Source organism: Phodopus roborovskii, unplaced genomic scaffold (genome assembly GCF_943737965.1).
Source record: "Phodopus roborovskii unplaced genomic scaffold, PHOROB, whole genome shotgun sequence".
Classification (NCBI taxonomy): domain Eukaryota; kingdom Metazoa; phylum Chordata; class Mammalia; order Rodentia; family Cricetidae; genus Phodopus; species Phodopus roborovskii.
In genome coordinates this window covers 15,408,427-15,432,169 of record NW_026125295.1, presented here as the reverse complement: position 1 = coordinate 15,432,169, position 23,743 = coordinate 15,408,427, and the positions used below count along the sequence as shown (strand labels likewise).

At 49.7% G+C, this 23,743-nt stretch overlaps 4 protein-coding genes across 6 annotated transcripts in view; 2 read left to right on the top strand and 2 right to left on the bottom strand.

Annotated features, from left to right (window-relative positions):
- Positions 1 to 23,743, top strand: part of Abhd14b (abhydrolase domain containing 14B) — a 154,140-nt gene that overhangs the window by 126,520 nt on the left and 3,877 nt on the right. The window lies entirely within an intron of this gene.
- Rpl29 (ribosomal protein L29) lies at positions 4,934 to 6,838 on the top strand. The gene is made up of 3 exons (XM_051205556.1): positions 4,934 to 4,978; positions 5,460 to 5,524; positions 6,360 to 6,838. Exons 1-3 carry the CDS (start codon positions 4,942 to 4,944, stop codon positions 6,714 to 6,716), a joined length of 459 nt encoding a protein of 152 aa, XP_051061513.1. The 5' UTR covers positions 4,934 to 4,941; the 3' UTR covers positions 6,717 to 6,838.
- On the bottom strand, positions 8,208 to 13,106 carry Acy1 (aminoacylase 1). The gene is made up of 14 exons (XM_051205381.1): positions 12,905 to 13,106; positions 12,065 to 12,129; positions 11,869 to 11,973; positions 11,315 to 11,409; positions 10,974 to 11,050; positions 10,794 to 10,883; positions 10,653 to 10,709; positions 10,179 to 10,252; positions 10,050 to 10,099; positions 9,762 to 9,906; positions 9,610 to 9,678; positions 8,745 to 8,824; positions 8,546 to 8,606; positions 8,208 to 8,465 (listed from the first exon to the last, which is right to left on the bottom strand). The coding sequence occupies exons 1-14, from the start codon at positions 12,996 to 12,998 to the stop codon at positions 8,301 to 8,303; spliced, it is 1,227 nt and encodes a 408-aa protein (XP_051061338.1). The 5' UTR covers positions 12,999 to 13,106; the 3' UTR covers positions 8,208 to 8,300.
- On the bottom strand, positions 14,929 to 22,799 carry Abhd14a (abhydrolase domain containing 14A). Of its 3 annotated transcripts, none has more exons than XM_051205502.1 (6): positions 22,693 to 22,799; positions 20,142 to 20,387; positions 18,666 to 18,879; positions 18,405 to 18,520; positions 15,471 to 15,706; positions 14,929 to 15,272 (listed from the first exon to the last, which is right to left on the bottom strand). In XM_051205502.1, exons 3-6 carry the CDS (start codon positions 18,857 to 18,859, stop codon positions 15,090 to 15,092), a joined length of 729 nt encoding a protein of 242 aa, XP_051061459.1. In that variant the 5' UTR covers positions 18,860 to 18,879; positions 20,142 to 20,387; positions 22,693 to 22,799; the 3' UTR covers positions 14,929 to 15,089. The 3 variants fall into 3 exon arrangements, with proteins under 3 accessions (XP_051061459.1, XP_051061467.1, XP_051061477.1); XM_051205510.1 differs by having other exon boundaries at positions 20,142 to 20,229; XM_051205520.1 differs by lacking the exon at positions 20,142 to 20,387.

Here is a 23,743-nt window from a genome sequence, read left to right as displayed (position 1 = left end):
AGACATTTTCTGTCAAATAAAAAGGAAGATTTTAACTTTAACATAGTAAACTTACATATAATGAAACAGTTATCAAGCAAGAATTACAGTTATACTATTTAGTCTATTTATATTTGGCAAAATTAAAGAAAATACTTAATTATCTTAACTTGGTAAGTCTAAAGTTTTGTATTTAGTTTGCTTTCTGTTATAACTAAGGAAACCTATAATTACAACTTATTTAGTCTTCAACTCCATCAAAGACTTCAGAAGGATGAAATGTACTCAATGACAGGGACATCAGGCTGTCTGAGCAGTCACCCAAAGATCCTCTGTAATGTCGGGGCAGCCATCTTTAGCCTCCTGGCTTAGAGTATTTGGCAGACTTCTCAATGAAGCAGGAAATTTGAAACTGTCCTGCCTATGTTGGCAGTCTGTCAGTCATTCTCTTATATGTCCTGCAGGATGTCTGGCAGACTCTTCCATGAAGGAGGAACCCTGAAAGACTGTCCCACCTTGTTTTGGCAAGTTCAGCAGTCACTTTCCTGTGGGTCCTGTTATACAGCATACAATCAAGCAGTCCAAGCAGGAGCAGTTTCTTGCCCAAAATGGCTAGTCTTACCACATTGAAAGAAAATTCCATAAAGAGTTTCTTCGATGCCCATCATCCTCTTGAAGTAATTGGAGCTGCCAGGAACAGACATTTCTCACTGTTGAGAAAAATCTAAATTCTTAAAACAATTTAAATGCAATTTTCTGTAGGTCTTTGAAATGTTTGAAGATTGTCTATCCATCTGAAATATATCTCTGTATATCAAGAAAACCTAACTAACATGACTATAAGTTTGACTATTACAGATGATTATTAATTTGTATTTCTTAACTATACATAACCTTTTAAATGTGCTGCATATCCTTAACCAAGGATTGACCAAATAAACAAAAATTGATCAATAAACCAAAGTCTATACCAATGTAAAGTATTTTGAGATTAATGGCTGCTTTTTTGATTGAAGTAGATTCAGTAATCTACCTTTTCTTCATCATTTCTATATCACGTTCCCCTGTTTTCTTTAGGAATAGATTGACTAAGCGGGAGATACCTAAAGGCAGAGCCAGCCCGTCTAGAGCAGGGAAGTCTGGCTGTGGCTTTTGGAGCACAGGCGCCTTTGGAGTTTGGAGCCTGTGGGGTTTGCTGCAGAGAGGCTACAGCAAAAAATTCCAAATTCACTTAGAGGATTAGGGAAAAAACAAGAGGAGAACCCAGCCACTGAGGCCCTTACTCTGGCAAGAGCCCCATGTGCATCTTTGGCCTGTGCCAGTGCCTGCAAAGTCACAGACAAGCAGCTTTTTCATGAATTTGAGCCCTATGTTTGGCGCCAGATGTAGCACAGATTCTAATTGGTATTAATAATAAAAACCCGGAGACAGATATTAGGGAGTGAAAGCTGAAAGATCAGAGAAGCAGAGCAGCTAGACACTAGAGCTCTTACCTCTATGAAATCCCGAGACTGAAAAAAAAACGAGCTCTTGTATTCTCCCAGCTTATATTTTTCCTATCTGTCTGTACAGACCTGTAGACCAGCCTCAATGCAGACCAGGCATCTGTGCCGGGCAGAAAAGGCCAGGTGTTTGGACACAAGTACATGACACAGAGAGTTGCTAGGGTCAAGTAGGTAAAGGGTTTGTGAACTTGGAGAATTATTTAAGAGATGGTATCTGGTACAAATCTCTAAGAGGGGCAGTTCTCAGAGGCTGCGGATATAATTCAGAGCTTGCCTAGTGTGCATGTTGCTCTGGGGTCTTGATCCCCAGCACTGCATAAAACCAGGCATGGTGGTTCATCTTGAAATCTTAGCATTCAGGAGGTGGAGACAGGAGAATCAGAAATGTAAGGTCATCCTTAGCTACATGTCACGTTTGAGGCCAGCCTGGAACACTTGAAAATGAAAAGGTATATGATATATCCAGCTTATGAAATGAGATGGTTCAGTGCGTAAAGGCACTTGCCACCACGCCTGACAACCTGAATTTGTTCCCCAGGATCTGTGTAGTGTGAAGGAGAGAATTGGTTCCTGTAAGTTACCCTCTGACCTCCATATTCCTGCCATGACATGCTCGTTCTCTCTCTCTTTCTCTCTCTCTCTTTCTCTCTCTCTCTCAAAATTAAATCAATTGAAGAGATGGTTTGGTGGCTAAGAGTACTCAGTGCTCTTCCAAAGGACCTAGGTTTAATTCCAGCACCCTCATGGGAATTACAATCATCTGTGACTCCAGTCCCAGAAGATTCAGTGTCTTTTTTAATTTTGGCTTCCCTGGGAACCAGACATGCACATGGTACAGACATACACACAGAGAAAATAAAATGAACAAATAAAATTTAAAACAGATATGAAAAGGACCTCAGACCTCACTGCAACACGGGGTATGAACTGTAGGGCAAAGAACAGAGGGTATCTGAGTCACTGGGAAGCAACACTTAATCGACTTTCATCTTTCCCTCTCTCTGCCTGTTTCTCTCTTTGGTACAGGGACTGAATTTAGGGCCTTCTGCATATTATACAAGCATGTACCATGCTACCACACAGCTATGTTACCACTGTAAGGAAAAGTATCAGTTCAGGACCCCAACACTAAGTTCTCAGCACAAGAGATTTATTTGGCCCAGGAGGATAGAGGACAGGGATAAGGGACAAAGACAGGAGATAAAGGAAGAGGGAGGAAGGGAAGGGAACAGGGTAAAGGGGCAGGGGCATTTGTCCCAGAGGGACAAAGGGCTGTCTCTGGATAGACAGGAGAAAGATGTGGTACATAGGCAAATGGTGGTTTGTAAATGTAAAGGGGGAAACCCTGTGCTTAATTTTAATTGGGCATGTTAATTAGGTGAACCAAGGGAGGCTTCTGATTGCTGGGCTTTGGTAGTCAGCCTCAGGAGCAGGAAATAGCCAAATATGGGAACAGACCTTGGAGCAGCATCAGGAATGTAAATTTTTTTTTTTTTTTAAATTTTTCGAGATAGGGTTTCTCTGTATTGCTTTGGAGCCTGTCCTGGAAGTAGCTCTGTAGACCAGGCTGGACTTGAACTCACAGAGATCTGCCTGCCTCTGCCTCCCGAGTGCTGGGATTGAAGAAGTGTGCCATCAGCGCCCAGCTAGGGATGTAATCTAATGGATTTTTAACAAGGCAGAGAGAATGGGAGAAGGCCAAGGCCTTCCAGAGCCACATGCTCGAGTAGGCCAGTGTCCCTTCAACCACGGTAACTGGTCCTGTCTTTAAAACTTTTAAACTTTATTTTCTAAAATATTGTTTTTAAATCACTATTGTCGTGAGTCTGTATGTGGGTGTTTGGATCCGAGGTTTGTTTGAATTCAGACTCGAGCAGCAAGCGTTCCTACCTGCAGAGCTATTTATTTCACCAGCACATTTTTTTTTTTTTTGGGGGGGGGCTTGTCCTGGAACCCACTTAGTAGAGCAGGCTGGCCTCGAACTCACAGATATTCGCCTGCCTCTGTGCTGGGGTTAAAGGTATGCGCCACCACCTGGCTTCACCAGCACATTGTTTTTGCATTTAGAGACAGGGTGTATCGCTGCACATCCTCAGCAATGCAGTTGAAAATGATCTCGAACTCCAATTCTCCTGCTTCAGATTTAGTCCTGGGTGGATGATGTGACCCACCACGCCTAGGAGGAAAGTTTTAATTTTTTTTTTTTTTTTTTTTGAGAGGTCTAGCTGAGTTACTCAGACAGACTTCAAACTTGTAATCCTCCGGGCTCCAAGTAGCTGCTATTACAAGCCTATGTCACCTCACCTGGCTTCATCTCAGGTCTAATGCACTAAGAAATCACAAAGCTGCCTCTTGTCCTCACCCATGTAACCAGCACCATCCACCCAGACTTTTGAACCAGGCTTGGGTTATCGTTGTCTCTTTTCTCTCCTTCATCCTCTGCACCCAGTCTATTCTCTTTCCTAGTTCATTTCTCAGGATCCTCAGGTAGGCAGCATCCTTGTGTGGTGGTCTGCACAAATACCACTGCTCTCCCTTACTCCTCTCCTCTGTCCTCTACAGTTCATCGTGCGCACAGAAGCCAGGTGAGGTTTTTAAAGAAAACAGATTCGTCGCCCCCTAACATCCATCCCTTGGCTGGCTTTCGGGGTCTTTAATGAAGACAAGCCCCAATAGCGAAGCAGGCACTGGAGGAAAAGAAACAAGAGGGCAGATACAGGGATGGCCCGCGTCGTGGTCCAAGCCTGCACCGCGCTCCTAACCCCAGGAGCAGAAAGCTGCAGCGGGAGGATGGAGATTCACACCCCAGTCTAGGTTATAGAGCAAGAAGGATCCTATCAAAAAGAGAGGAGAGGAGGAAAGAAAAGAAAGAAATCTGTGATGCTAAAGAGGGCGGGGCCAGGCTCAAACCGTGCCGGGTCTAGGATATGAGCCCTTCCTTTCCGGTTGTGGAACCTTTTTTCCCCACCAGCAGGGAGGGAAGCTTTTCCGTTGGTCCTTCCGGCGGCGTCGGTCCTATTTCCCGTGCTGCACTGCGGCCTTCCTCTTTCTCTTCCGGTCCCAGGCGCTTCGGGTGCCGCCGGATACCGTGAGTGTTGGCCGTGCGGCATCCGATGCCATCCGTGACTCGTGGGCGGTGGTGGGTCGCAGGGAGGACAGGGCGGCCCGCTGCGGGGCTGTGGGGCGTAGAAGCCGCGGGGCGGGAGTGGTGCCCGGTCGTCCCCAGGGAGTGGATGGTAGGGAAGGCCGCCTCGGGGGCCGGCCAAGGTAATTTTAGGACCTCGTTGCCCGCGTTTGAGAGGTAGGGTCGCGTTCTGTGACCGCTGTGAGGCCGACGAAGGAAAGCGTCTGCTGCGGCCTTGTTCTGGTTTCTCACTTTTTTACCAGCTTAGGGTGACAGGTGGCCCGATCTGTGCGACCCCAGCCCCGAGCCTATGTTTCTCTTGCAGGTTCAGACATGGCCAAGTCCAAGAACCACACCACACACAACCAGTGTAAGTCCTTTGGGCTCCAGCCGGTGCCTGTACCCTCGCAAGATTTGGTCGCTAGATCATAGCGTAAAGGAGGAGGTGTCTCCCTTCAGGGTGCCTGAAGCTGGTGGTGTATTAGATAGTTCTGAAATTACAAATTTGGGAGTCAGAAACCCACTTAAGATCACGGTGCTTTGCACTTGGTCCTGAGTGTTTTCCCAAGACTCAGAAAGACCGTGCCTGCTGTGACACTAATATTAGGTCGATGGTTTCCAACCTTCCCAATGCTGCGACTCCTTAATACAGTTCCTTGTGTTCTGACCCCCCCCAACCATAAAATTATTTCTGTTGCTGCCTCATAACTGTAATGTTGCTACTGTTTAAATAGTAATGTGAACATGTGCTCTGGTGGTCTTCGGCGACCCACAGGGTGAGAACCACCATTGGGGTGGTCTTACCAGGAAAAGCTTCCTTATTTGATCTGTGGATGCTTATTGCCCTACAGCCCGGAAATGGCACAGAAATGGCATCAAGAAACCCCGATCGCAAAGATACGAATCTCTTAAGGGGGTGAGTGTGTTCTTGGTCATAAATTATCCCTTGATTCCAGGGCCTGTTGTGTTTAGTTTTTTCCTTTTCTGGGATCAGCCTCTGGCTACTCTTAACTGCTCTTTGGCTTAATGATTTTCCGGTACCTTCTGTTACTTTCTTTTCTCTTCCAGACTCATAGCAAAGCTTTCCTTGAACCAGGGAGGTTCCCATCCCTGGTGTGCCTTGCCCCTAAGAACAAAAGCACTTCTGCTCAGTAGAAAACCTTCGAGGGAGGGAGAGGGGGAATCTTGTGTGCTGGGTACCTTGTGATTTGTGTTTTGTTTTTTTCAAAGATTCGCTTATGTATAGTGTTCTGCATGCATGTATGCCTGCAGACCAGAAGAGGGAACCAGATCTCATTACAAATGATTGTGAGCCACCATGTGGGTGTTGGGAATTGAACTCAGGACCTCTGGAAGAGCAGCTAGTGCCCTTAACCTCTGAGCCATCTCTCCAGCCCTTGTGGCTTGTCTTCCGCACTGACTGGTTCTGTGCACTTAGTCCTGACTAGTACTACACTGGGTGGCTCCTGGGGGTTAGCTGAGCTTGCACTTGGCCTGTTGTTCGCTGTAATCTTGCTCTCTGATGTGAATCTGGTGAACTTGGTATTTAATTGACATCCTCCACTGAGGCGGAGAGGGTGGCCCTGGGGTAATTTCAGAAAACATGTAGCTAGAGTTCTTAAATAGAATTTCACACCCTCCAGCGCTCTCATGGTTAATTTGATGTGTTTAGTGTCACTCTTGTGGGTAGGGACTCCAGAAAATGACTTGGGACTGTAATATTACCACATAATATCTTTTCTGTTTTCCAGGTTGACCCCAAGTTCCTGAGGAACATGCGCTTTGCCAAGAAACACAACAAGAAAGGCCTGAAGAAGATGCAGGCAAACAACGCGAAGGCAATGAGTGCACGCGCAGAGGCCATCAAGGCTCTTGTGAAGCCCAAGGTGGTAAAACCCAAGATGCCAAAGGGTCCTGGCTGCAAACTCAGCCGTCTGGCTTTCATCGCTCACCCCAAGCTTGGGAAGAAGATTAGAAAGTACATGGCCAAGGGTCATAGGCTCTGCCAACCAAAGCCCAAGGTTCAAACCAAGGCAGAGGCCTCGGCTCCATCAAAGGCCCAGGCTGCGGCTCCAGCTCAGGCTCCCAAAGGCGCCAAGGCCCCGTAGAAATGGTTTCTGCCACTGTGAAGACAGATGGACTGGTGTGACACATCTACACACTATCTGCAGATGACCTGTGCCCTATGCTGTTTTTACAAATAAACTTGAGGCAAGATCTGTTAACCTGTGTCCGTTGTCATGGGACTAGGGTAGAATTGCTACCCTCTCTGGAGTGGGGAACAGTTGCAGTTTTGGATAAAGGGAATATGGTTTGGAGTCAGGAAATAGGATCTTAGTAAATGCAATGGTTGGTACCTTGGGAGCCAAGGCATCTAGACTGCTCTGTAAGCTGAGGGAATGGAAGAAACACCTTTGTTGGGTAGGGAAGAATCTGCTCTCCAGCATGCTCTGGCTTGACATCCAGGACTAGAGCTGTCATGGAGGCACCTGGGTAGGGGCCACTGCTGGGATGTGCTGGTCTTAGATCTCTGGTGGCATCATCACTCCAGGTGGCTTTACAGGTAAAGATCTTTAAAATCTCTAGTGTTCTGGCTGGGGATTCAACCAGCTTGGTGGCAAGTGTTTACCCTACTAAGCCACCCCGCCAACCCCAAGGGCCTTTTGGCCAGGCTGGCATTGGACTTTTTTCTTATCTTTCTTTGTAAGGTATAGGCGTGTTATGGTGCTCATGTTAAGAGTGTATGTTAGATAGAGGGCAACTGGGATCAGAACTCAGGGTTAGGCTGAGCCAATTAGGCAGCCCTAGCCTTGATGGTTCTAGTTCTGGACTGCCAGCTTCAGGCAGGGTCTTACTCAGGAACCAGTCAGTGATTTACTGTTTCTGTAGCATTCTGTAGGACAGTGGATCCTTTCCTGAGTACAACTGACCTTCAGAACCAGCCTTAATCCATCCCTGGACCCCTAGGTGATTTAAGAGGGATGCTGTAACGTACAGCCTGTGATAGGATTGCTCTGAAGTGTATGTTAGCACCCTTGCTGCCTGTATGGGGACTGATCACATGCCTAGGGAGGACAGCCTTGCTGCCATGAGAAAGTAGTTCCTTTAGGGAACAGTGCTCTCTGCTTGGAGAGCCACAGTGCAGAGACTAGCAGGGTCCAATGTGTAAGTTGGTCAAAGTGCTGGCCCTGGTCATCACCCAGTAGGCTACATGCCAGGGTTTGGGTTTTCTGTCTACAACTCAGGTACGTAAAAACCTCCACCTCCCTTGTCCTGTACTCATGGGCTTTAGATGAGTGTTCAGTTCCTGAGCCCAACCTGTTTCAGGAAAACCACTGAACCACCTCTCCAGTCCCTCAGTGTGCTTCTGATGGGAACAGCATTTTGACCTGGTAGGTCCAAAGTGTGCTGGTTCACAGGAACTGGGGCCTCCAGCCGGGCATAAATGTGGCTGTGTAGTACTGCATGGTGTGCCATGCACAGAGCAGTTTAGTAGGGCCCAAAGGCTCAATTTTCCCATCTGTAAAATGGAAATGAGAGCAACAAGTCCCCAGAAAAACACAAATCCCCACTCCATGACTGTCCACAGTACAAAGAACTTCCCATCCAACATTGGCTTTATTACCAAGCAGGGGCAACCGATCCTCGGCAGTGGTTGGGCTGAAAGTTGCAAAGGTTGTAAGGCACGGGGCTCAGCTTTCACCGGGCATGGCCGGCACACTAGCAAGTGCAGAGATTAGGCGTGTATATATGTCAACCCCACGTAGAAACACTGCCTCATGCAGTCGCTCGTTATGGTCATGCAGCAGCACTGGTGTGCGGTTCATGGGCGAGAAGCCCAGAGCTGGGATCCCCACCTGCAGGAGTGATAGCACCGTCAGAGGGAAGGCAGTCTGCAGACCAGCCCACTGCCTCGCACGCCCTGTGAGTAGCTCACCGCTCGGATATAACGGCTGTCAGTGGCAGCAGGAAAGATCTCTGGCTCCAGAGTAAGGTTCCTGCAGGGGAAGAGCCTGGTAAAGGGGGAGGAAGGCAGGCGAAGAGCCAGGGGGCACAGGATAGTGGGAAAGGCAGGAAAGACAATGAGGAGAGATTCCGGGGTCTGGGCTATGAGGAGAGGGCTGATCAGTGCTCACATTTCCTTGCAGGCTCCGCTGAAAGCTGCCCACCAGGGATTTGAATCATCAATGTCTGTTATTCGGGGCTCCGTAAATTTCTGGGGAAGGGGAGGGAATGACAGGATAAAGACCAAGACTTCAAACTCTACTACTCATAGAATGTGCCATGCTTGGCACAGGGCACACCCCTCTACCTACCAAGGTTTCCAGGTAGCCAGTGTAGCGCCAGGTCCTTCTTCAGTCCTTCAAATGCCCTAGGTCTGGAACTTTTCCTAATTCCTCATTCTCCATCTATTTCACACTATACTTCATACCCTAGCCCAAATTCTTGTCTACGCTATGTAGACCAGGCTAGCCTCAAACTCACAGAGATTCCCTACTTCTGCCTCCCAAGTGTAAGCCACCACACCTTGCCTTTGTTTTGTTTTTAGGCAGGGTCTTAGGTGGCCCTTGCTGGCCTTGAGCTCACGATGTGACCCAGGCAGGTCTTCATCCTCCCACATCGACCACAGTGCTAGGAGTATAGGCACATGTCACATTGCTACTTTATGAGATTCTGGGGATCAAACCCAGGGCTTCAAGCATGCTAGACAAGCCCTCTACCAACTGAGCTACATTCCAAATTTCCTATCAAAGTATACAAATATTTATGCCCCACCCCCCATGCTGTAGGGAACATGAGCCAAGACCCCGCATTTTATCCCTCACCATTCACAATGGTCTCTACAGCTATTGCTTCCTGGGTACATGAAACATCTCTTACAGCTAAGGGACTGGCAGGGTGTATACAGATGCACCGGGCACACTAAATTATCATCTTCAGTACGACAAGTCTCTAGTGGCCCTGATGACTCCTCATCACAGGTCCCAAGTCAATATATACCTGAGCAAACTCAAAGGTGACGCCCTCGCCTGCTTCCTGGCACCAGCTCTGCAGCTGCTTCTCGAAGGCCTGAAGGAAGGGAAATGAGCTGAGCCTCTGGGACAGGATTGAGAACCCAGGCTCTCTCCCTCCAACCTAGGTAGAGATGGCACCTTCATGTCCACATCTGGTGCCACTCGGAAGTCAAAGCTGGCACTCATGGCAGCAGGTACCACATTATAGGCCACACCGCCTTCTAGCTTAGTCAGATTCACAGAAGTCACAGCCCCTTCCTTCAGGTGAGGGTTCGCCTGCAGCCTGCGTCGGTGCAGGGCAGAGGCGGGCGGCAGAGGGCAGGAGCAGCAGGTAAAGGAAGGGTTGCACAAGTCTCCCCCCCCCCCCATCTTGCACAGTCTTCCAGAGCCACCCCCACACCCCACCCCCTCCCTAGGCTGCCTTACCTCTGCTTTTCCTTCTCCCGGAATGCCAAGATGGAGCGTATAACTTTATGCTAGGAGAGTATGAGGTGAAACGTGAGAGACCCTGGGACAGAGCCTCCCGAATGCCCAGTCTCCCCACGGGCCACACACCAACTTCTCTGCTGCTGTATCCTCAATGAAGCGTGAGGCATGGCCTGGCTTCCCAGTGCTGGTAACCCGTATCCCTGGGAGGAACAAAGTGTTCAGCATAAGAGAGTTGCAGACACAATGAACCCTACAGTATTCTCAACGGAGCCCATGGCATAGTGCAGGATCCTGGTCCTTAGAAACGAGGAAGGAAAGAGCTGGGAGGCAAAAGTCTGGATGCCTCAGACATCGACTTCTAAGAGACCCCGTGCTGTGCAAGCCCTTGCCCTTTCTGCCCGAGTTGCCACCTGGCTAGACGTGGCCCTTGATGGGTGAGGTGAAGCATTTCGTAAGTGGCTGACATATTAACCACATGAAGCTGCACAGCATAAGGGAAGGGTGGTACACAGTGGCTCTGGGTGCCTTGGTCAGCTGACCTAGGGGATGGCTACAGGAAAGGAGGTAGAGAGAGATTCCCGCACTCAAGTCCATACTCACACCAAGGACTCCGTTCACTATAGAAGACAGTGAAGGCATCGGTGGGGTTGGCCAGGCCTGAGGGAGACAGTATACAGAGTGGAGTGACTCAGCTACCCCTTGTAGCCTCCCTGCACCTGGGAGGCTCGCCAACCTGCTCACCCTCATCCAGGGCAAAGCCTGCCCGCAGAGCCTGGAACTCAGGCCGCTTCACAAACAGTTCCATCCCTTTGTGACCTCCGACCTCCTCGTCTGTAAAAGTGTCAGGGATGAGATGTGAGATGCCTCACAACACACTTTGCTTCTCCTCCTCAAAGACGCCCCTCCCCCAGCCACTCCTACCAGGCACAAAGGTCAGATGGATGGTTCTAGGGAAGTGGTGGCCCTCACTCTTCAGTCTCTTCACAGCCTCCAGGTACCTGAGGGAGCAGAGGCTAAGTGCTAAGGGTATGCAGGATGTAGTCTTGTGCCCTAGATACTTCCCTGTCATGTTTTCAGGGACTCCAGAAAACTCCCTACCCCTTTCTGGGCCTGTTTCCCCATGCATAAATGATCATGGCAGTCATTTCTGCTGTATCTAGAAGGTCAAGATGATCCCTGCTTGGCCTGGGGACTTTCAATCATATCTGTGTTCTTGCTGAGTCCAGAAGGCCAGCAGGGGCCTGGGAAAGGAGGGTACTCACTGGATGCTGACACTCTTCATGTCCTGGGCGCCCCTGGCGTAGATGTAACCCTCGGAATCCTTGAAGGCTTCAAAGGGGTCATGATTCCAATGTTCCTGGGGGCAAAGAATTAAAATGGCCAGAGGGTTAGAAGAAGGCTAAAGAAAACAGCTAGCTGGTTTCCATCCTCTGTCTGTTTCCTGCCTTCACCCCCTTCCTGGCACAGAATCCTTACTGGACAAAGGCTGCTCGTAAGAGCCATGCCACACGAATGTTAAGAGTTAGTGGTGGACAGGCCAGCACAGTGGTGCAGACCTTTACTTCCCGGATTTAGGAGGCAGAGGGGGGAGGGTCTCTGTTAGTCTGTGGCCAAGCTGGTCTACATAGTGAGTTCCAGGACAGTCACAGCTACATAGTGAGACTCTGTCTTAGGGAGTGGGGAGCAGGGGAGACAAACCAAAACCAAAGCAACAACAACAAAAAGTGGTAGCATTAGCACCATGGGCCCGGGGGAAGTTCTGAAGTCTACACACTATGTCTGCTCTCCAGGCTTGCATACACCTGTCTATACATACCTTAAAAACAGGTACCACATCTGTATGGGAGTTTAGCAAGATGGAGGGGAGTGTAGGGTTGGTGCCTGGCCAGGTCAGCACAGTGATCACATAACCAGGCACCACCTGCAGAGTCAGAGGACGGGAGGCAGTCAGCACCAGGTGACAGGATGTCCCCAAGCTCACATCTCCATCCTGCTCAGGGTCCCAGGCTCACCTCTACTTTCTGACAGGTCAGGCCCAGCTGGTGGGCTCTCTCCTCAAGGAAGGCAATGACAGCCCCTAGGGAGACAGAGAGCTTTGCATTGCTTTTGCTGGTACCCGAGCCCAGTCAGCCTAGAGATATACAGCTGCCTTCCCAACACAATTCCAAATCCCCAAAGACACCTGCACCTGCGTTCCCAAGGAACTCGAGGTTCTTGGCCTGTCAGTGGCCCTTTGTGAAGGTCAGGAGCTATCTTTCTTAAAGATAGAGACGTCAGAGATAAAGAAGATTCGCCCAAAGTCTCAGCTCATAAATCTTACAACAGGATCTGGACCCATGCACAGAATTCTCCGCCACAACAGCACACCAGATTCCCTTGTTCTCTGTAGCTTTATAGCCTGTCCTGCTCTGTAGACCAGGCTGGCCTCAAACTCACAGAGATCCACCTGCCTCTGCCTCCCGAGTGCTGGGATTAAAGGCGTGCCCTGCCATCCCCCCCCCACCCCCCACCCCCCCCCCCCGCTGTAGCCTTTGTACAACTTTGGTAGACTGGGAACAAGGTGTCTCTTTGTGATTGTCCCAGTCTCCCCACTCTGGCCCCTGAGGAGCGAGGTGTAGCCACTCCTTAACTAACCGCTGGGAGTAACCGTATGAAGCTTCACAGCATAGGGAAAGAGTGGTGTGCAGTGCGACTGATGGCCTTGGTCAACCTATATAGGGGATGGCTCCATGAAAGGAGGCAGCAGAAACAGCAGAGTGGGGTTCCCCTGGGTGACAGGTGTTGAGGGTAGTGTACAGCACACTCCCAGCCCTCGAGGCCCCATCACAAGCCTTAAAACCCTGCGTTCTCACCATAGTCAGGATTGGGCTGCACAGTGCAGATGCGCAGGTACTGGCGGAAGAGCGTCACGGAGGGATGCTCGGACTCGGGACCCTTGGTGGTCATGGCGCTGCGTGCTGGCTTCCGCAAACTCAGTAGCTAATTACTACTCCCCTCTCCACCAGCAGCTGGGGCCTGATGGGCTGAACCTGCTGCACTCAGGCCTGTGGAATGCTGCTCCCGCCGGGAGAAGAAAAACCTTGGTTTGACTCCCCTATTCTGTGTCGTACTAGCTACTTTCTAAACATTTCCTCATGCCAAGGAAGTAAGTTTGTGCCTCTGTGTACCCACTTGACCAAAGAGAAAGCTGAGGCTTAGAGAGGTACAAAGCCAGCTAAGGAAGTAGGAGAACTTGGTTTGAATGAGACACTGACTCCCTAAACCCTCCTCAAAATATTTCTCCCAAAGGCCGGGCTTTTATGCCACAGAGTCTCATACCCCCTCAACCCCTCCCTAAGATTCCCCCAACCTTGCTCTCTCCAGGTTTCGGTCCTGCGTCCTCGTGTCTCAGGGACCTCTCGGAACTGTGGCCAGGACTCTGGGTCCACCGAGGTCGCAATCTCAAAACCGCCCAGGTACGCCCACCACGTGGCCAGGACGGGGTGGAGGGGCGGAGACTGGAGACTGTAAGGCCCGTCCCAGTTCCCGTGGTGGAGTCGGTGCCGTTGTCCCTGCCTGGCTCAGGGCCGGGCCTGCGTGGGGCAAGTGGAAGCTTGGATCCGGGATCCACCCCCTGGGTCCTCCTCTCTGCAGCTAGCTCCGCCCCCTCACGCTCCGCCCTGGAGCCTGGGCCGCAAGCTCAGGATGGTCCCGCCCCCAGAGGATCCTCCTCTCCCTGCAGCCTTTGGATAGGGCGAGGAAAGAGGGCGGGGCCTTGCGCTAAAAGTCGCCACAGCGGTATTGAGTGAGTACTTATCTGCTCTCTAGGTGTCAGGCTTCAAAGTGCATTCTGTCCCCTCAGTCCTCTCTGTCCTTTTTCTCGCCTCCACTTCTCAGGGAGACCCTCCAAGATCGCCTCACTCCTTGTGTAGTGAGGTTTTTTTTGTTGTTGTTTTTGCGTCTGCCCTCCCCTCCCCGTGAGATCCAGGATGCGGATGTGGCCAGGGGGTTCTAACCCTAGCCAAGAAGAGTGGGCGTCTGGGCAAGGTGCCATAAATGAAAGACAAGTGCCCGGATGGGAGAACATGTGGCTATGAACGTGTTACGGCGTGGCTAAATCCGTGAATGGTAGATATGACCATATGAGTGATATTATGAATCTGAGATGGTGCCAAGCTTCATGTGCGCACCAGGTACAATCATGACACCTGACAGTTATGGGAGATTGAGAAAAAGCACCTTAGTTGACCCTGCATCGAACCCTAAGCTCTTCCGCCTCCAGCAGAGAGAGAAACAGGCATAGCTGTTCCTCTGGCCACCAGCAAGCTGTAACTGTAGCTGCCCACTTGTGCAGCTTTGAACTCACAGCCTTGTTGGGAGGTGGAAAGGGCAGAAGACTTCAACCCTGGGACCAAGGGAGCAGGCAGGAAGGACCCAAGAGGGGGCTATCACACCTCCTTGGGGTTGAAGTCTCTGGCAGCTCACCTCTAATAAGGAAGCAGTCCCATTTGGTGGTTAAACAACAGCTTAATTCTTAAAGCACATGCCATCTCCTTCGTGTACTCTGCATTGCTCTCGTGCATGCATGGAAGTCATCCATATTCCCTACCAATCGCAGGGGGACTGCAGCCACAGTAACGCCTTTGAAAGCATCCTCATTCCTATGTTAGTAGGTATTTCACTTAGCCACATTCAACCCCATAATCATTCCTCCTGATACTGTCACCATGCCCATTTTACAGAGGAGGAAACTGACACACAGAGAAAGGAGCACAGATTATGAGGAAGTAGTACACTCTCAGACTCCCAGGAGTCTCCAGCCTCCCCAGCCATTCCAGACTTGCCTCCCACTGACAACACCCTCCCCTGCCCCAAGTCAAAAAACACAATGTCACTCTCCAGGCAAGACAAACAGGCCTTTTCTTTATTGTTCCTGTGAAATGAAATCAAGAGTCCTGGCTGGCTTGATCCTCTGTCCCCAATCCCATTCAGGGCCAGCCTCCCTGGAAGAGGAGAGAGAGGATCTAGACTGTTCAAGGTCAGTTCTGGGGAGTCCGTTCAAGGCAAATGGTCAAGGAACTCAAGAAGGGCATGGTGGAAGGCTTCCGGACTGTGGAGGTAGCAGGCATGGTCTGCTTTGTATAGCTTCACCACAGAGTGGTTGGGCAGGTGCTGGAGCTGCTGGAGTGACTCTCGCGCCAAGGTGTGGTCCAGTTCCCCATACATGATAAGAGTTGGGGTCTGCAGGGCAAGGCCAGAAGTTGTTGATCCTGGGCCTTGGCAAGGATCCAACCCCACAAGCTATTCCTTTAGGGAGTCTTGTCCCCACACTACAGCTCTTCCATCCAACTGCAGGGGCCAACCCTCTAAGGCCATCCCCCATGTGATACAAGCCAGGGACAGGGTGCCAGGATCTTTTGCAAATCATTGTCTAAGTACCTTCACAGCCCGGAATTGTTCCCGTGTGTAATTCCGTGTGGAGGTGGGTGCAATGGGCACAAATCCACGTAGCTGGTGGTGGCTTCGCATCAAGAAGGGCAGGGCATAGCTGCCACTCAGTGAGGGGCTCACCAATACAGCATTCTGCACCTGTAGGTCCCGCAGCGCCTGCTTCAGCAGCTCTGCTCGCCCTGCTTCTGTGCTCGCTTCCTTTGAGGGCGCTGAGTTCCCAAACCCTGGGAACAGCAGCAGGCACTACCTGAGAGGAGCTAGCACAGCGGTTCCCAACCTTCCCAATGCTTTGACCCTTTAATATAATTCCTCATGCTGTGGGGGAGAACTAGTTGTGCTTCCTCATTTTGCTACTGTCATGAATCACAATGTACATATCTGACATGTGACCCCCCAAAGGGTTGTGACCCACAGGTTGAGAACTGCGGAGCCAGGAATTGCTCAGGACTTCCTTGCCCATCATCGTGGGGGAAAGAGATGACCAGTGGCACACATACATTCTACCCCAGCCATTCTCAGAAGCAAGTTTTCATACTATAAGAGGCCCAACAGAAACTCAGTTTTCCAGCAGGTGAGATAGCTCAGTGGGTAACAGCATGTGCTGCACAAACCTGGGTGACTTCCATCTGGTCCCCGGAACCTATGTGGTGAAAAGAGGATTCTGGCTCCCATAAAGTGTCCTCTAACCTCCACACATGCACTGTCATGCTCATACACACACAATATCAACCAAACAACTAATAATATTAAAAAATATCTCCCAGCCATTATATTGACCTAACCTTTAAGTTGATGACAACCAGTGTTAGGAAGATGTAAGGAATGGGCATCTACATTTGGAAGGATAAATCTATGTAGCCTTTCTGAAAGGTAACATAGTATTTGTCAAAAAAACTTAAAAGTATCCTTGATAGCTACCCTAGAGAAACTATTGCCCCCAAATGTCTCTTTTATTTTTATTTTTATTATTTATTTATTTATTTATTTATTTTTTGAGACAGGGTTTCTCTGTGTAGCCCTGGCTGTCCTGGAACTTGTTCTGTAGTCCAGGCTGGCCTTGAACTCAGAGATTCACTTGCCCCTCCCTCCTAAGTGCTGAAGGCAAGCACCACCATGCCCAGCTTTCTTCAAAGAGGCTTGGGTTAGAGCTATTTGGGTATTTCAGGTGACACTGAAAATATTTCAATTCTCCACCAATCGAGGAATGAGCATACAAAGCCTGCCCATGCCTCCCATGGCCCACACTGCAACATTAACAGTAGGGGAGGTTTGCAGGGTCTGGTTTGAATCGCAAGTCATAGTGTAGCCAAGAAAATAAAGGTGTAAATACATTCATTAAGCAGGCTGGATGTTCATGCTCCCAACCCCCCCCCCACATGCAAGCTGCATATTGTCAGTCTCGGTGTGTTAGTCTCTGCCTCTCTCTCTCTCTCTCTCTCTCTCTCTCTCTCTCTCTGTAGGTGGGTTAAGCCCGGGGGCCTTGCATGTGCTAGGCAAGGACTCTACCATTGAATTATATTCTCAGGCCGTTTTTATTTTTCATTCTGAGACAGGGTCTCTACTAAGCTGCCAGGCTACCCCTGAACCCACTCTATAGTCTAGGCAGGCCTTGAATCTGGGATCCTCCTGCCTCAGCCTCCTGAGCAGCTTGGATTACAAGTCTGAAAACCAGGCCCACCTCTATCTCCATGCATGGAAATGCTTGAACGTGGGGGCTCTCACTCTTTAGAGATGGGAGAGAAGTGTTATTGGCTTCTAAGGACTTCACTTTTTATTTGTCTTCTTTTGGTTTTTCAAGACAGGGTTTGTAACAGCTCTGGCCGTCTTGGTACTTGCTTTGTAGACCAAGCTGGTTTCAAACTCACAGAGATCTACCTGCCTCAGCCCATTAAGTGCTGGAATTAAAGGCATGTGCTACCTTGCTTGGCAGGACTTCATGACTTTAAGAAATATTAAACTGGGCATGGGCCTTTAATCAGCTGGGGCTGTTAGAGAAAACACCAATATATATATATATATATATATATATATATATATATATATATATATATATACACACACACACACACACACACATATATATACATATACATATATATTGATTTTTTTAAATTTATATATGTATCTCTGCATGTAGGTTTATGCACATGAGTTCAGGTTCCATCAGCGTCCAGAAGAGGACATTGGATCCCCTGGGATTGGAGTTATAGGCTGTAGTGAGCTACCTGACATGGATATTAGGAAACAAACTCAAATCCTCTACAAGAACAGCTCATGCTCAATTGCTGAGCCCCTCACTGGGTCATCCCTCACCTCCATTTTTATTTTTAATTAGAAGAATGATAGCACACACGGCGCTGGAGGTGTAGCTTAGTGGTTGAGTGCCTTCCTAGCATTCTTGAGGTCCAGGGTTCAATCCACAGTACTGGAAACAACAACAAAACCAAAGGGTAGCATGGTCCACGTGTACAGTTAACAAAACAAAGCAAGGTGGTGAGGCTGCTTAGTGAGTGGGTAAAGGGGCTTGATCCCTGGGACTCACAGGGTGGAAGGAACCAACTCTCACAAGTTATCTGCTGATTTCCAAGGTGTGCCCCCCTTAAAAAGCCACAAAAACTACAGTCACAAAAGCACACTGAAATGCCCCCCCCCCCCCCAGTGGCTGCTCATGAAACAAATCACTTTTCTGTTTTCTCCGTGACATTCAATAACTCACATTGTAGTTTTTGACGTAGAAAACAAAACCGGGCTTTTATTGTGGTGCCTTCTTGTGACCTGCCACTGGTTTGTCTGGACACGGGGATCCAGATGCCCCTGCGTTACCTTAGGGCTGTGCTACCCCTCCAATTCTCCCTTCTGGCGACTGCTCCTTGGCTCCTGCTGTATCCTGCTTTCTCTAAACTTGAATGTGGGGGTACTCACCTGGAAGGTCAATGGCCACAGCCCGGTAGCCCTTCTTTGACAATAGCTGCATCGTGCCCAGCTGCTCCCATATGTGGGAATTAAACGCCTTTCCATGGAGAAACACGACTTCCGCCCTGCAGGCACATGGGGGAAAGATGTGGCCTGGGACCTGGGTAGCCACCATCCTTTCTTCTCAGGTACCTTTCGGTGCCCTTCAGGCTCCTGGGCCCCACAAATTGGACTAGGGTCCCTCCATTAAACTCTAGGGTAATTACTCACCTGTGTGCTTGCTGGAGAGGCTGCACCTCACGGTAAAAGACTTTGGAGTGGCCTCGGGTGAGGCCAGCCAGGACTGTGACATTGGGGCCTCTCCAGAGCTGGGAAGTCTGCTCAGGTGGGCCAGGCAGCCCCACATACAGGAGAAGCATGAGCAGCAGGCCTAGACCCAGAAGGGCAGCCTGGTACCGGCTCATGAAGGTCTGTACCACACAGCCTGGAGGGGAAAAGGGAAGACAGGCTGAGGAAGCCCTCAAGGTCTCCTCCCTTCCCTTGCTCTTGATGAATGTCTGGATGATCATACCCAACTACTCCTCAGGCCAGGACAAAGGCTGGGGATACTCTACTATGTAGAGAGAAGTGCATGAGAAGTCCCTCTGACACAGGCACATTTGGTGCCCGGCCACCATCATCGCTGTGTTAATGACACCAACTCTTCTGGCTGGAGCCTTCGTGCTTGACTCTACATTAAGTACTTAGAGGCCACAAGAAAATACAGGGAGCAGATCTGACTATAGTTCTCTGGCACAAAGGAATCCAGGCTCATGGACGAATTCTCTACCTCAGCAGAAGCAAGGGACCTGGGGCTAGTTTCCAAAAACAAGGCTACATGTGTTCTGGAAGAAAGCACAGTATTGGCAGGAGACTCAGTGGTGGATGGAGGAGTGAAGACTGAAAAGGTCAAGGTGTGCAAAGAGACCTCCACTGAGGGCGTGCCCGGAAATGGTTCTTCCCTCAAAGTGACTCGAATACTGCTACAAACAGAATGCCCTGTGCACTAGGAGGGGACAGACAGTTCATGGTCACACCAGCCATCACGGGCCAGTTCACAGAGAACATTAGGGATAATGTTGAGGTCTGTCTGAGGTACTGGGGGACTGGAGGAGTATAACCGCCTAGAAATGGGCCAGCTCACACCCTACGTCTGTTAAATGATCTGCTTCATGAACTCTTCCAACACGGTGCCTTTGTTAGCTTGGAGGGTGGGACTCAAGCAGGACAGGTGATCTTGGTTTGAGAATGCCCCTCTGCCCCAAGCTGCGTTTAGTAACTTGGGATAAGCTCCTGGGTGGCCAACCTTGTGTGATTTTCACAATACACTCCACCCAAGCAGGTGGGGATGGGATGTCCTGTCATCATTATTTGGGCCTAAAATGAACAAGTTTATCTTGCTTCTGGATGCATTGTTTTCTTTTCTTTTTTTTTTTTTTTTTTTTTTTTTTTTTGTTTTTGTTTTTGTTTTTGTTTTTGTTTTCTGAGACAGGGTTCCTCTATGTGGCCCTGGCTGTCCTGGAACTCAATCTGTAGAGCAGGTTAGCCTTGCACTTACAGAAATCCACCCACATCTGTCTCATTAAGTGATGGAACTAAAGGCTTGTGCCCCCACTGCCTAGCTCTGGATGCATTTTTATTGAGTGTGAGTGTAAATTGAGTCTGTGGTAGGCCTAGGAGCTGGGGCCTGCATCAGGCCACACCCACCTCTGCCAACTCTGCGGAACTCTTCTGGAGTCCTCACTCTCTTGCTCTGAAGTCAGGCAGCGTGTGGACAGCAGCAGATCCTCCAGTGCTGATAGAAAATCAGGAGCCAGGCAGAGAAGAAGCACACTCTTCCAGAGCAGCCAAGGTTGTCTGCCTCCAACAAAGCTTTAGCTCAGGTTCCCACCAGGCAAGGACACATCCTCAAAGGACCTCTCTTAGTGGTCCACCAGGGGCGAACCTGTCCTTCTTTTAGGGTGGAGGGGTGGAGTTTTATTCGTTGCCATGGCAACCCAGGGCACACAAGACTAGACAATTGTTGGGGTTCTGATGCAGATTGCTGGGCAGATGGAGGACAGGAAGAGTAAAGTATGCTTGCTCTGGATACTGGGATGTATACACACTCACACAGAGACAAGAGTCTTGCTTCCACACACTTCAAGGAGCTATTGCAAGCTGGGCAGTGGTGATTTATGCCTTTGATACCAGCACTTGGGAGGCAGAGACAGGCAGATCTGCATTCAAGGCCAGCCTGGTCTACAAAGCACGTTCCAGGATAGCCAGGACTGTTACACAAAGAAACCCTATCTCAAAAAACAAAACAAAACAAAACAAACTATTCTCCACACATTGGCCTATGCCACACATTGACAGTTAGTTTCTTAGTCAGTAACATCCACAAAATCACATGCACAGTCGTGTTAACAGTCTCCTCTGAGGTCAAAACATTCCATGCTGCAGGGGAGCTCCTTAAGCAGGGAGGTAAACAATCAAAAATTAGCTTCGACAACTCCCTGAAACTGACTAGATTCACTGGGTTTCTCCATACCAGCTAAATAATAAAGGGTGAGATTCTCTCTCCCACCAAATAAAGCTAAGCTGTAAAGAAAACTCTGAGACCAGAGCAGTTCTCTGAAGACGAAGAAACCAGGCGGACTGCCTGGAAGGGCTTTAGGCCAACTGAGCCGCTTGCAAAGAACCCTCTTCAGTCTGTGGAGCTGCCTGCAGGCTGTGCAGGGTGTTCCAAGTTCCCAGCTTCTGCGACTGTCACTCGTACTGGGGTGGGCTTTGGTGGTACACCTGTCTTTGAGTCATTTCTGCTCCTGTAAATAACCCTTTATCTACACTCCACAGTAACCCTAATAAAAGTCATTGGTTCACCAAGTTGGACTTTGGTGGTATCTATACTTTGGTCTGTCATGGCTCCCTATCTGGGGTGAGTAGACAACTGTATTGTGTCTCCCCAGGAAAAATTTTGTCACGCAACAGTCAGTTATCAGGAAGGCAGAGAGACGGACACATGTATTTCAAAACATATACAAACCAGGTATGGTGACCTACAGCTTTAACCCCAGCACTCAGGAGACAGGCAAGAGGATCTCTGTGAGTCTGAGGCCAGTCTGGTCTACACAGGGAGTTCCAGATCAGCCAGAGTTACATAGAGAGACACCCTTTCACACATACAAAAACAAAACAAAACAAAACAAAACAAAAACCCATACACAGGCATGGAAGCTAGAGAGACTGAGACAGGAGGATTATACTGGGCTGCTTGGTAAGACCCTGTCTCAAAGTAAGCAAACAACCAAAACCAAACACCCACAAAACCACATGCAGACCCTTGGAGTATTCAAGCACAAAGTCATACCCAACCCTTAAAGCACACTGTAAGCACACAGTCCTGGCCTCAGAGTGGAGCACTCAAGGAGAAGGCTCTATGCAAATGTGAGAGCGCTTAGCACTGCATAGCAACACAAAGAACAACAACAACAACAAACAAAACAAAAAAAGCAGCAATAACAATGACAACACAGACAGAAACAAGTGTCCAAACTCAGGGATGTTCAAGACCTAGCTGGGCAATGCATTAAGACCCTGAACTAAAATAAATAAGGGGCTCTTGTGATGGCTCAGCAGGTAAAGGCACTTGCAGATGAGCCTGACAACCTGAGTTTACTATCCAGAACCCATGGAAGGAATTCTCCAAACTGAGCTCTGACCTCCACACACACCCCCAAATAAAATATTAAAAGGAGCGGAGTTACAGATAAAGGAACTTGCTGCCAAGCCTGACGATCTGACTTTATTTAATCCGTGGAACTCACATGGTGAAAGATGAACGGACTCCATCAGGCAAGTTGTTCTCTAACCTCCCCCATGTTCCCAAAGACCCAGGGAAAGACACACTACCTAGCAAGCAAGGACCTGGAGGGTGGGGGGCACACATGGGAAGAAACGCACCAGCAGAGCGACACACAGAAACCTTCAGAAATACACACGTCAGATGCACAGATAAATACAAAAAAGAGACATGCAAGCAAGCTGGCAGACCGGTGAACACCCCAGCCCACCCTACCCTCGGCAAAAGCGAAGAGAAACACTTAAACCCAGACATTCAAGAACACACGCAGACACTCGCGCGCGCACAGCTCAGGGCCATTGCACACGTGTGGCCCAGCGCTTGCGCCTTCCGAAGGACTCTGCCCCAAGCGGCGAGGACAAGGATGGCCGGTCCCCGGACAACCTGCGGGTCTCCTTCCCCGGAGACACTCACCACGTTAACAGGGGTAACCAGGCGGGCTCCGGTGAGGCGGGGCCGGCCAGGGCGGAGCCAACAGCCAAACAGCCCGAAGTGTGGCACACCCTCCGGCTAGGTTAACCAGCAGGCCCAAATCGCACCACCCCTGCGCGCGCTTGCGCAGTACGTAGCTGCAGTCCTTGCCTAGTTACCAAAGGAGGATTTGGGGCGGTGCCCCAAAACCGAGGCCCGCCCCTAGCGGCCCAGATTTTCGGAATTGTTATTGGCCTAAGGCCTGAGAGCTTGTGGAGAGCCACCGGTTCTTCACTTTTTATCGTTTTGTTTGCAAAATGGGGTTTAGGAAAAGACCCACCGCATGGGGGTGTCATAGGACTTAAGGATAGGTCAAGCCTCGGAACACCAAAGGCCTCCTGGCACCGAGGTCTTCTAGTGGAAATACCAGATGATGTTATTGTTATGTAGCCGCTCCAGGCACTTTCTTCCCTCGCCCCATTCCCCTGCCGGATCAGAGCCGTGGGAGCAGGGCCTCTGAGTTCTGGGTCTGCTCAGTACACTTACTGAGTGTAAGTCTGGTCTGCCCCAGGTTCAGGCCTCTGCTCAACCAGGCCCCGGGGCAGGGAGATCATGAAGGGAGCAAAAAGTTCACTACTTGTTGGTACTCTGCCAAGGTTGGCATTAACCAGACCCATTCTATAGGTTCAGAAAAGACTACCATGCCACCTGGCTGAACTTTGACGGAGCCTTCCTTACAGGCTGATATGTAGGCTGCCCGCTTCGTGACAGGTGCACAGCTCGTCCCTGGACTGTCCTGACTCGGGGTGAGGGCGGTTTAGGGGGGCGGACAGCAGGGATACCAGAAATAGCTTTCTCCTTCAAGGCAGGCCACTTCCGTGTGGGACAGATAGCTGAGGGTTTCAAGATCTTCAGCCTGGCTCTTGGGGCACATGGGGTTGGGGTGTGTTTGAGGAAATAGACTAGGTCGGAGAATGAAGGGTTAAGGTGTAATTTGTGGTAGTTTGTGACCAAAAGAGGGCGCCCGGGAACGCCCAGGCCTGTCCCCACCCCC